The 11,701-nt window shown below is 37.7% G+C and overlaps 1 protein-coding gene across 1 annotated transcript in view; it reads right to left on the reverse strand.

Moving 5' to 3' along the window:
- Positions 1–11,701, reverse strand: part of Cpne3 (copine 3) — a 49,742-nt gene that overhangs the window by 16,375 nt on the left and 21,666 nt on the right. Inside the window, exons 6-9 of the mRNA XM_028779798.1 lie at positions 9,906–9,989; positions 7,238–7,327; positions 2,488–2,586; positions 674–760 (exon numbers count right to left, since the gene is read on the reverse strand). Coding sequence (XP_028635631.1) covers positions 674–760; positions 2,488–2,586; positions 7,238–7,327; positions 9,906–9,989 — 360 coding nt within the window. The remainder of the gene's footprint in view (positions 1–673; positions 761–2,487; positions 2,587–7,237; positions 7,328–9,905; positions 9,990–11,701) is intronic.

Raw genomic sequence — 11,701 nt, forward strand, 5'->3', positions numbered from 1 at the left:
TGGGGAGCACCGTTTCAGAAGCAAAGGGGAAGGGGGAATGGGGAGAAGAACTTATGGAGGGGGCACCAGGAAGGGGGCAACATTTGGAATGTAAGTAAAATAATTAAAAACAAAAACAAAGCATGTTTTCAGTGGGAGAAACTTGGCTTTCCCCATCATTTGTAACAGCTTATAAAGAAAGTATAGCCAGGATAGATATACTTGGTCAGATCATTTCCAATCTCCATTTCCTAAGATAATAGACAACTTTACCATTGTTTATCCTTTGCTAAAAAGTTGTCAATGGGCACGCTACTCTTACAGAGGAAATGAGTTGGCTTCCAGCACCCACCTGGATGCTCACAACCGTCTGTAAGCCCAGATCTAGGACATCTAACACCCTCTCTGGCCTCCACAGACACTGGACACACATGCATGCAACTTACACACAGTATATATACCTACACACAGGCAAACATTCATTCATAAATTTAAAAATATTTTTAAAAAGTTGCCAAATCTTTAAAGCGGAGTTATTTGAAAGGTTTATTTACTATTTCACACTCCATTCTTTCTCCCAAGATGGTGCTCATGTCATCTCCAGCTGCTTAGAGCAAGTACTTATTTGATATAAAACTGCACTGATACAAGAACTCACACGTGAGCTCATTACAAGTGGCCAAGGCCAACTGACCTCACAATGCTTCACACTGATAACACCTGAATTCTTGTAGCTTTTTTTCTTCTGTCTCTTTTTTTCATTTATGCATTCATATTCAACCTGTTGGAGAAGATGATTTAAATGAACAACCTTTTCCTTTAAAATCAAATCTTAAAAGAAAAAGGAAAGAAACTAAATGTTAATCTTGTTAGCAACATAAAAAAACCATACTACAAAAAAATGAACAGAATAAAACAGAAATACATGAAGCTAATCCTAGGGCCACAAAAAGTTAAGCTTCTAATATAAATATAAACTTGACAAGAATGGCAGTTTCATGCACACAAATCTTGAGCCTAAAATATTTACCAAAAAATGTACCCCACACAGAATATGGTTGGCTTTTGTTGTTTATATGGAAAGGTAGTAGGCCTCAGACCTTAACACAACTGACTCCATGACGAAAGTATCATTTAGGCCATAAAACTCATCTTGCAAACAGCACCATTGACCAAAATGAAAACAAAGACCTAATCAAAGTTCATAGTTCTGAGATGTGTCCTTCTCCCAGCCTTGAGCAGGCCTGAGAGACCTTGTTTACCACAATAGACCAAACAATAGGACTCTGGAGGCATTGCCTGCCTTGGAGCCTCCTTGGCTGCCTGTAGCCTGGTACACAAGCTGAGAAGAATAGACTGCCTGCTGAGCTTGCCTTGAGACATCTTTTTTTTTTTTGGTTTTTCGAGATAGGGTTTCTCTGTGTAGTCCTGGCTGTCCTGCAACTCACTCTGTAGACCAGGCTAGCCTTGAACTCTCGAACTCAGAAATCCACCTGCCTCTGCCTCCCAAGTGCTGGGATTAAAGGCGTGCGCCGCCACCACCGCCCTGGCAAGCCTTGAGACATCTTAAGGATGGATTCCCCACACCCACAGCAGGATGGATTCCCCTCACCCCCAGCAGGCTGAAGCAAGAAGGAACTCTGGTTGTGGGGGTGGGTTTTCCCCTTTAAATTGAAAGCTGAACATTAAAGCATTGAGCCTCGATCAGAAACCTTTGTCCTGGCTTCATCTCTTCCTGCCCTCCTGTCCTTTCTTCCATTCCCAGCCTCTCTTTCAGGTGAACCCGGTTGACTGTGGCCGCTGGCCGGCAACACTGAGAAAGTCTCTAAATATACTAGCCTTGCTTAGAGCTACACTGGGATCCTGAACACCCAGTGTAGTTCCCATCTACCTAATAAAGACTTTCTATTGGCTTAAACCCATGTGTAATCAGTCTTCTCTGCTGGATACCCCACAACAGAAAGCCTTCCCAGGTTTCAGAATATTCCATGCTTCTACTCAAACTGTGCATCAATGACTCTTTGGCTTACCCATAAATTTCAGCATTTTAGACTTACAGGGAGGGGTGAAGGCCTTCTATGAAAACACCAGAAGGGCACACATGCAGATCACAGGACATCTGCCGTGTTTAGCCTGCCATAGGGGACTCACATCTACTACTGAAGCTGATCATGCTGTTTTCCCTATGTGGGCAAAGTACCGTTCCATCCAGTACTGAATGTTTTCTCTTCCAAGATACGAAAGGAAAAGCTATTTCTACTCCTAGAGACGGTCTCTGCTTTCATCTCTGTAGTTTGAAACCCTCACCTGGTGCTGGTTACTATTACATGATGTCCACTCAGTAACATACATATCCCATGCATGAAATTTCACACAAAACTTGTAGATTATAGGGCTTTAAGCAATAAACAATAAAAACATGATAAACCAATTGCTACTCCTTAGAAAAACACATAATGATAAACAACCATATTGGATATATTTTATAACTGCAAAGACACAACTTACAGGTGAGTTTCTGGCGGCTTCTTTGAGTTTTGTCATGGTGGTCTGAAATGTTCCAATGAGATCATGTGATCCATCATTGTCATAATCATAACACTCCACCTGGAATTAAATATATGGAAAGTCAATTATCATTTTATTAAATAGTATTGGCTGCAGTAAGCATGCCTTTTTTTTTTTTTTGGTTTTTCGAGACAGGGGGTTTCTCTGTGTAACCCTGGCTGTCCTGTAACTCACTCTGTAGTCCAGGCTGGCCTCGAACTCCACCTGTCTCTGCCTCTCAAATGCTGGGATTAAAGGCATGTGCCACCACTGCCCGGCAAGCATGCCTTTTTAAGTAAATAAGAAAAATCTTTAATATCATTATCTAATTGGAAGAAGAAAAGTGATACAGAAACATGTTCAAATCAGACCTATCCTGAGAACAGGCTCTATGTCATGGAAGATGAAAACCCCAAATATGGACTCTATTTCACACAAGAAGCACTTCACAGCTCCTCTACTGTGCTCTCTGTAGATGCTGATAGAAGGTTACATGCAATTATTTCTAGTCTTTCATTTGCTTTACTTAATTATTGTTGTATAAGAACTAGAAGCCCGTATCCTAGCAGCTAATAATGATACAACTAAGTCCTAGATAATTTAGAGTTACAGGGAACATGTCTCATCAGACGCAACCCAAGGAGGCTAGGCCTATAATCACGAGTTAGACATGACAGTCAGATCTGCTCTGAGGACTGGGAATTTTACAACATGAAGAAAAACTCTAGAGCAAATCCAGTTGCCATGAAGTTTCCATGCTAAGTTGCCCTTAGTAGGGGTTCTGCATTTTATTTTGTTTTTGTTTTGTATATGTGTTAGATGAAAGAAAATGTTACCACAATGCTTGTTCTAATGGAAAAATAACGTGTTGTGAACTATTATTAATCTGATGTATTCAAGGCAAGCTGAAAAATCGATGACAGGGATGTGAACTTCTAAGACAAGGTTTTTAATATACTACATAATTTCAACACCTCATTTCATTTACATGGACATTTTACATGTACATAGTTCATATACATTCTTTAAATAGGCCCAAGAGGCACACAGAATGGAAAAGAAATACTATTATTCCCAATTTGCAGAAATGAAACTTGAGGGAATTAAGAACAAGGCTAACAGATGCTGCATCTCATGTGATGAGCAATGAGGACAAAGTGAAATCCCAAAGACACTTCTGGAGACTGCTTCAAGCCAGAAAATTCTTTTTTGTGTTTTCTTCTCCTTCTTTTTTTTTTTTTTTGTGGTATTGGTTGTTTTGTTTTGATGGTGTTTTTTTGGTTGGTTTGTTTGTTGATTTTTGAGACAAGGTTTCTGTATATAGCCATGGGTGTCCTGGAACTCATTCTGTACCAGCATGGCCTCAAACTCAGAGATATGCCTGTCTCTGCCTCCCAAAGTACTGGACAAAGCAGAGGCTTCTAATTCTAGTAAGAAGCAATTTGCATTTGCCTCTGTGAGAACTCCACCAAGCTTCTAGCCTTCATGAAGATGGAGTGACCACCAAGGTACAATACTCAGAAATCTTACATTTGCCAGAATGTCTGTTTTCTTTTCAGTTCTACACATTGATTGCTTTTCCTAATTGGACGTCTTAGTTAGGATTTCTATTGCTGTGATTAAATGCTAGGGCCAAAAAAATCAGTGTGTAGGGGAAAGGGTTTATTTCACTTCCACATCATTGTTTATAATCCAAGGAAGTCAGGATAAGAATGGAACAAGGCAGGAACTTGAAGGCAGGAGCTGATGCAGAAGCCTTGGATGAGTGCCCCTCATCGGCTTGCTCCTTGTGGCTTGCTTAGCCTGCTTTCTTATAGAATCCAGGCCCACTTGCCTGGGGTGGCCCATCCACAAAGAGCTGAGCCCTACCACATCATTCATCAATGGAGAAAATGCACCCACAGGCTAATCTAATGGAGGCATTTTCTCAAGATTCCCTCTTCCAAAATGACTCTTGTTTGTGTCAAACTGATGTAAAACTAGCCAATACACTGGAAGTCTTTCATCCATTACTTGTATTTTCCTTATCCTTCAGAAACACAATCAATCAATCAATCAATAAAAAAAAAAAAACTGGAACATTCAAGAACAGCAATGTCCCTTGTTTAAAGAAGGACCTTATAGATATTGTTGTTCATGACCAAGTCTGACATTTTGACTCCTGCCAAACATATTAAACACCCAACCTTAAACTAAAGTCAAACCAAGAGTCAAAGGGAAAAAAAAATAAGGAATTGATTTTTTTCTTAAAGGAAGCAAGGTTTCAAGAAGTCAGAAAACAACCTATCTAAATGCTTAAGTGAGATCACTTTTAGCAGACATTTTTAAATTATGGGAAATGAAGCTTTACATTTTAGATTCCATGGAAAGAACATCAATTTATATGTAAGCCAAATAAAACTTTAGTAAGGTTAAGATTAACTTAGACCTTCATAAGGACTAAAGTGGTGAAAAAAAGTTCAGATCAATAAAGGGGTTAAGAAATTGAAAATACATCTTTACAATTCTGATCATTCACTACAAGAAATAAATGGAAAAGCTCCCTCTTGTCCTTTCAAAGGAGGACACAATGGAATATGTTCAGACCAAGGCTGAGGTAGGAGTCATACCATTTTTCTTTCTTTTCAGGACTTTAAGCATCAGTACTGTTCACTATTTATGCAACAGTATCAGAAGAACTTGTGAAATGTAAATGTATGCATATATACATAAGAGCACATGTATACATGTAAAGGACAATACACACCATACAATGCATCCCACTTTAGGCAAGGTGGCAGCATGCATGATATTTCTCTTCTTCTCTTCATCTTTAAAAAACAGCACATGCTAGAGTGACAACACAATGAAGGAACCACAGAAGATTCTGACTTTATTCTCTGCTCTGTAATTCTTTACCATGCCTTTATATAATTTCCACATCAGAACTGAACTGCAGACGTGTGACTAATGTTGCAAAGAAGTACAGAACCAGAGAACCAAAGTGAGCGATGGTGTGGAAAACCAAGTGTGTATAACAAAAACAAACTGAGAGATTTAATAATGGAAAACAGTCATCAGAAAATCAATTTACTTACTAGAACAAATTGGCCCTGAAAGCATTCCACTGTGAGTAAAAAATGTGTTAGAAACATGGCTTTGTTGTTAATTTTTCAGAAACAATCAAAGAGTCAAGGCATAGACTTCTGCCCTCTCTAGATTTGTCTTAAAATAAGAATTTGTAGCTACTTCTATAACATGTTTATATAATTCATAGCATATTTATATACTTATACCATACCTATATTTTCACTGCTCTTTGACATACTGCATAAATCGCACTTAATATTGATTTTTTTCTTTTAATGTTCTCTATAAACCAGGGACAACTTCTTCCAAAGCTCAGAAATTAAGCGGTTTGCATCTCTGCTGCTGTTTCATTGGTTTACAATGCTTTCACCTTCAATATTCAATCTTTACCCTCTTACACAGAAAAAATTACTATCTACGTTATTAGCAAAGAGGTTAGGTGACCTTCTCAACACCTTTTACCTAGTTAAAGAGCTAAATCAAAATGCAATCTAGAGTCCAACTCTAAGCTGTATGATGTTTCCTATCATCTTTCCTGTTTCTATTATATTAACTACAATAAGATACATCAACGAACAAAAACCCTTCATTTGTTGAGTTGCAAACACAAGAAAGCCTTCAATAAGGAGTTGAGTTGATATGTATTTTAGGGTTGAGGAGACATGTTAGTCAGGAGGATCAGAGTTTGGTTCTCAGATAGAACTCATCTATAAAAAGGTGAGTGTGTTTTGGTGTGATACAAGTTTGTGTGTGTTCACTGTCTGGATGGTTGGGGCTTTGTTTTATTTTATAAATAACTACAAATAAAAACATTTAAAAATAACTGTGGCGACTCATCCACTTTCCCTTGTCCCTACAATGCCTCCATTGTTCTTCTGCACAACGAAAACCAGGAAGGTTGTGAGATATCAGAATAACTAACATCTGCTTTTCAAAAGATATACTCTGTATTTGCCTAGCAAAGGAATTGTATTAAAATGAAGACATATTTAAATTTGATGTTTTATTTTTTAAAACAGGTTAAAATGAAATACGTTGTAATTAAAAATACATACTGCTGTACCCTTAAGTGTTAAGCCAACATATTAGACAGCATAGTCAAGTATGAATGCCTGTAATGTCATTTACTTTAAAAAGTGCTATCTTACATATTAACTTTAGAAGACAGGTAAACATGTATGAATCTGTAGGAGTTGCATACAGTGTCTGAGTTATTATAATGTAACTTGAGTTTTTGATTTCACAATGTTGACACCATTCAGTAGACACTTCATGAGTTTTAAATTTTAATCTCACCTTGTGTTAGCAACGTGCGACAATGCTCTTATAATGCTGTGCAGTGGCAACATCCCAACCCACCCACAAGACCACAATGGTAAACATCAACACTTAATTGTGTACTAGGTTGCTGTAATTGGGGAAGCTAGGTATGTTAAATGCATTTTAACATCCTTTCTTCCCTCCCTTCTTTCCTTTCTTGTGTCTCTCCCTCAAATAAACACAGTGCCTCAAGACCACTGATTAATGCTCTAACCAAGCTACCCATCTAGCTTAACATACGAGGATTTCTATGTATGATGGGTTTATCAGGACATAATCCCATAGTAAACTACAGAGTACATATGTAATAAGTTAAAATTACCTTAATGGTTTTGTCCATATCTCCATAGCATAGAGAGTTCAGAGAGATTTTAAAAGGCTTCCATATGGGATTCAGGTTGTTTTTTATAACCTGTAAAGAACAAAGGGTCTATCAGAACATGCAGTTCATCAGTGTCTTGCTCTTGCCTCCCCTAGGCTCCTGCTGCATTTTCACCTCTCACCCCTCAACCTCTGTCTCAACTATTTCCAAGAAAAATTAGTAGGATAATGGCTTATAGTCATATGAAAAGTATAATAAATTGTCCAATTGTAGTAAAGTAAAGAAAAAGGCTGTTCAGAAAATAACTAATAACAATGTACACTTAGAAGTGGTAGCTTACTGGGCAGTGGTGACACATGCCTTTAATCCCAGTACTTGGGCGGCAGAGGTAGGCGGATTTCTTGAGTTTGAGGCCAGCCTGGTCTACAGAGTGAGTTCCAGGACAGCCATGGCTACACAGAGAAACCCGGTCTCGAAAAAACAAAAAAGAAGTGGTAGCTTGTGGATTGCTGGACACCAGGCATTTCATCATAGTCCCAAAGGACTAAAAGATAGAGCAGGATAAGAATGAACACTGCAGATCCTGGGGAAATAGCTCAGCAATTAGCAGAACTGGCTGTTCTTCCAAAGGACCCAGGTTTGATTCCTAGAACCCCCATAGTGGCTGACAACCAACTGTACTCTTGTTCCAGGGTATTCAATGCCCTCTTCCTGGACTCCATGGGCATTACATGCACATGAGGTCCAGGCATACATTTAAGTAAAACACCCATATATATTTAAAAATTTAAAAAGATGATTCTTGCTCTGTTGAAAATAAACTGAAAAAATAATTTTATTTTGAATTTTTAGGTTTCAGTATTACATAGATAGGCATACAAAAACATTTTTCATCTCTGAGCACTGAGAAAAAGACTGAAAGATATAATATCCTAGTACAGATTAACACATCTAGCACTCAGATCTTGGTGTCCTAAATACTTTGTACAATAAAACTTATTTCAGAGAAATGGTTCCTTCTGACTCTGAAACAGAAGAAAATATAAATATATCCTATCAATACTGATAACCGCAGAATCCATTTGAAGAATCACTCCCTCATCAAATCTGGAATTGAGCTGTATAAATGATATTAATGTATCATGACAATTTGTGAGTTTACAATGATAAAGAAGAGTGCTTACTAATGTGGGAATAAGGGTTGTGATGGTTTATATAAGATGTTTCCCAAAGTCAAGGGCATTTAAATACTTATTTTCCTGTTGGTAGTACTGTTTAGGTGGGTTTAGGAGGTGTGGCTTGCTAAAGGAAGTATGTCACTGGGGGTGGGCTTTGAAGTTTCAAAGACACACAACACTGCTAGTTCACTCTCTCTACTTCCTGCTTCAGGTTCAACCGTAAGTTCTTGGCCTCCAGCTCCAGTGGCCATACCCTCAATCTTCCACAATGATCTCTTATCCCTCTGAAGCTGTAAACCCAAATAAACCCTTCCTTCAATAAGTTGCCTTCACCATGGTGTTTTATTACAGAACTAAAGAAGTAATTAATCCAGTGGTGATTAAAGAACAACAAAATTACTATTTTATAGCCCCCAATTGAATTGATTCAAGCAAGGACCATCAATGGTTGCTAAAATCACCAGGCAAACCCTAGAGAAAAGTAATTCATGCAGTCTCAAAGTATCACCCCATAAATAATTTATAAATTGAAAATAGAAAATATAGGACTTTAGAACTCTCAGGTCCTATGGTTGCCAGCTTAAACAAATTGCCTGACATCATGGGTACTGTGCAGTCTGAGAACCATGATTATGGAACATACGGAGAGTTCTTGACATAATGTTTGATGAGGAGAAGACATAAGAATCCATGCTAGACTCAATAATTTGAGCCGTTCCATGGCATGAAAACATAGGCAGGCAAAAAGAAGTGTTAACCACCTGGGAGCCTAACAGGAAAAAGTAAAACATGAGGCTTCACAGAAACTGAGACAAAATACAATCTCTATAAATCTATTCAACACTGAGGAAATCTGAGCATGAATGGCACACTGAATGGCATTAGTAAATCAATGGTAACTTCCCAGTGATATAGCATGCATGCCCTTACTCTTCTGAGACAAGGTCTTACAATGTAGGCCTGGCTGGCCTAGAGTTTACTATGTAGACAATGCTGGCTCACAGAGATCTGTCTGTATCCAGAGATTAAAGGTATGTATTACTATTCCTATTTGCCTTTACTCCTGAAAACTGCCTGATGTAATAATTGAAGGGAATCTAGATGCTTGTAGTTTACATTAGGATGGTTTTCCAAAGGAAAAAAAAATTGGCTTCATTAATGTTGTACGTGTGTGTGTGTGTGTGTGTGAGAGAGAGAGAGAGAGAGAGAGAGCAAGGAAGAATACATTAAGTATTTTTTATACAATTTAATGGTTTTTAAAAATGTAAATAATTAAGCATGGCAGTAGAAAAAAGTAAGTGAATGAGCATTGTTTGTAACTGACTGCATATAAATCTGAATTAAAATAAATATTTTCTGTGAGTTCAAGGCCAGCCAGGGCACTATTCAAAGACTGTGTCTAAAAAAATTATATATGTATGTGTATATGAAATTATAATACCGTCAAAGAAAACTACCATTCTACTTTTCAGATTCAAGATCTTACTTACCTCTGTTCGGTGAACCATCAGCCAGTGGCCATCTGATGTCTGCTTGTGAAATTCCAAGTATGGATCTGACTTCCCAAACAGATCCTACATTTAAACAAACAGCTTTCATTATCTTAAACCCTGTGTGAACACACCTTACATATGTATATATTTTTATACAACAACATAGGTCCAAATCCATAGTAATGATACACTGGTTACAAATATCAACCCCATCATCTCTGTCACTAACTTAGAAATGTGTAAAAGTCTACTAGGGAGAACTATTGAAACACATGGTGATGAGTAATCCTACGTTTCAAAACCATGGTACTTTAAAATGTGTTGATGTGTTTCAGCTCGACATTAGCATTTTAACTTTCCATTCACATAGTATTAAGTATATAAATAATATCCCAAACACTAGCCATACCAACTCTATTAAAGACAGGACAGTTAGCCATGGGAAAAATACTGAATAACTTTAATAACTTCTAAAGTCATATATTAATTGATAGATTTGGGCTTTAACTTATATCTCAGAAAAAAGCAAAACAAAACAGAACAACCTTTCCTATGGCATGGCAGCTCACACCTATAATCTCAGTATTTGGGAGGCAGAGACAAGACTGTCATGAGTTTGAGGTTAAAACATAAGAAAACTATTTTTAAAAGAGTAGGGGGGCTGGACATCTATGACTGAGCAATTACAAGTGCTTGTTGCTTGTTATGGACTAGTTCAGATCCCAGCATACACATATGTTAGCCATCTTACATCTGCAACTCTAGCTCTGAGGGATCCAATGCCCTCCTCTTGCTTCTTCCCACGCAACCACAAGTGTACAGGTACGTCACACACACACACACACACACACACACACACACAAAATAAACTTAATCTTTAAAAGAAAAGTTTTCTCTGTGTCTGTATACTAACAAGGCCCAGAAACAAACCCTGGGTGAGAGCAAGAGCAAATGGTGAACACCTCTACCCCAATGCAGCCCCAAATACACAGCCACTAGTGTTACACCCAGCTCCTTTCAATGTGTCAGTCTATCATAGAAATTAGAAAAAAAATTAATGTGGAACATCATGTCATGTGACAGAAATAGAACAAGGGGACTAACTATAGATACTTGTTACTTGTTTGTGCCAAATCGTTTCAAACCTGAGGCTAAGGTTGGGATATCAACCAAAATTCATCCATTGCAGCTAGCAGTTGTTATTGTTTAAACGCACAAGTTTTTAGCTATTTAAAGACTAACAACAAAACTAAGACAACAAAAAATACTTAGTCACATCCAGAAGATGCTACAGAATCAACTTATTCAGAGAAAAAAATGTAAACAAAAAATATCAAATGCTTAGTACTTCCTTTAGAGAAGATATTTCAAAATAGATAAATATTAGGGCTGGGTAGATGTTTCAGTACTTGCCGCTTTCAGAGGACCCAAGTTCAATTTCCAGGTCCCACAGTGACTCATAACTAATGACAACTCCAGTTCCTAGAGATCTGAACACCTCCAAAGGCTACATGCTCATACATACACATAGGCAAAACATTAACATACATAACATTCACATGGATAAAATAAAAAATCTAATAATACATTTCTCAAATAAAAAGGGAGAAATACAGCTAGGCATGGTGGCGCATGCACACTTTTAATCCTAGCACTTGAGAGGCAGAGATATGTGGATCTCTATGAGTTCGAGGCCAGTGAGTTCCAGTATAGCCAGGGCTGTTACATAGAGAAACCTGGCCTCAAAAAATAAAATAAAATAAAATAAAATAAAATAAAATAAAATAAAATAA

This window comes from Grammomys surdaster, unplaced genomic scaffold (genome assembly GCF_004785775.1).
Source record: "Grammomys surdaster isolate TR1022 unplaced genomic scaffold, NIH_TR_1.0 97, whole genome shotgun sequence".
Classification (NCBI taxonomy): Eukaryota; Metazoa; Chordata; class Mammalia; order Rodentia; family Muridae; genus Grammomys; species Grammomys surdaster.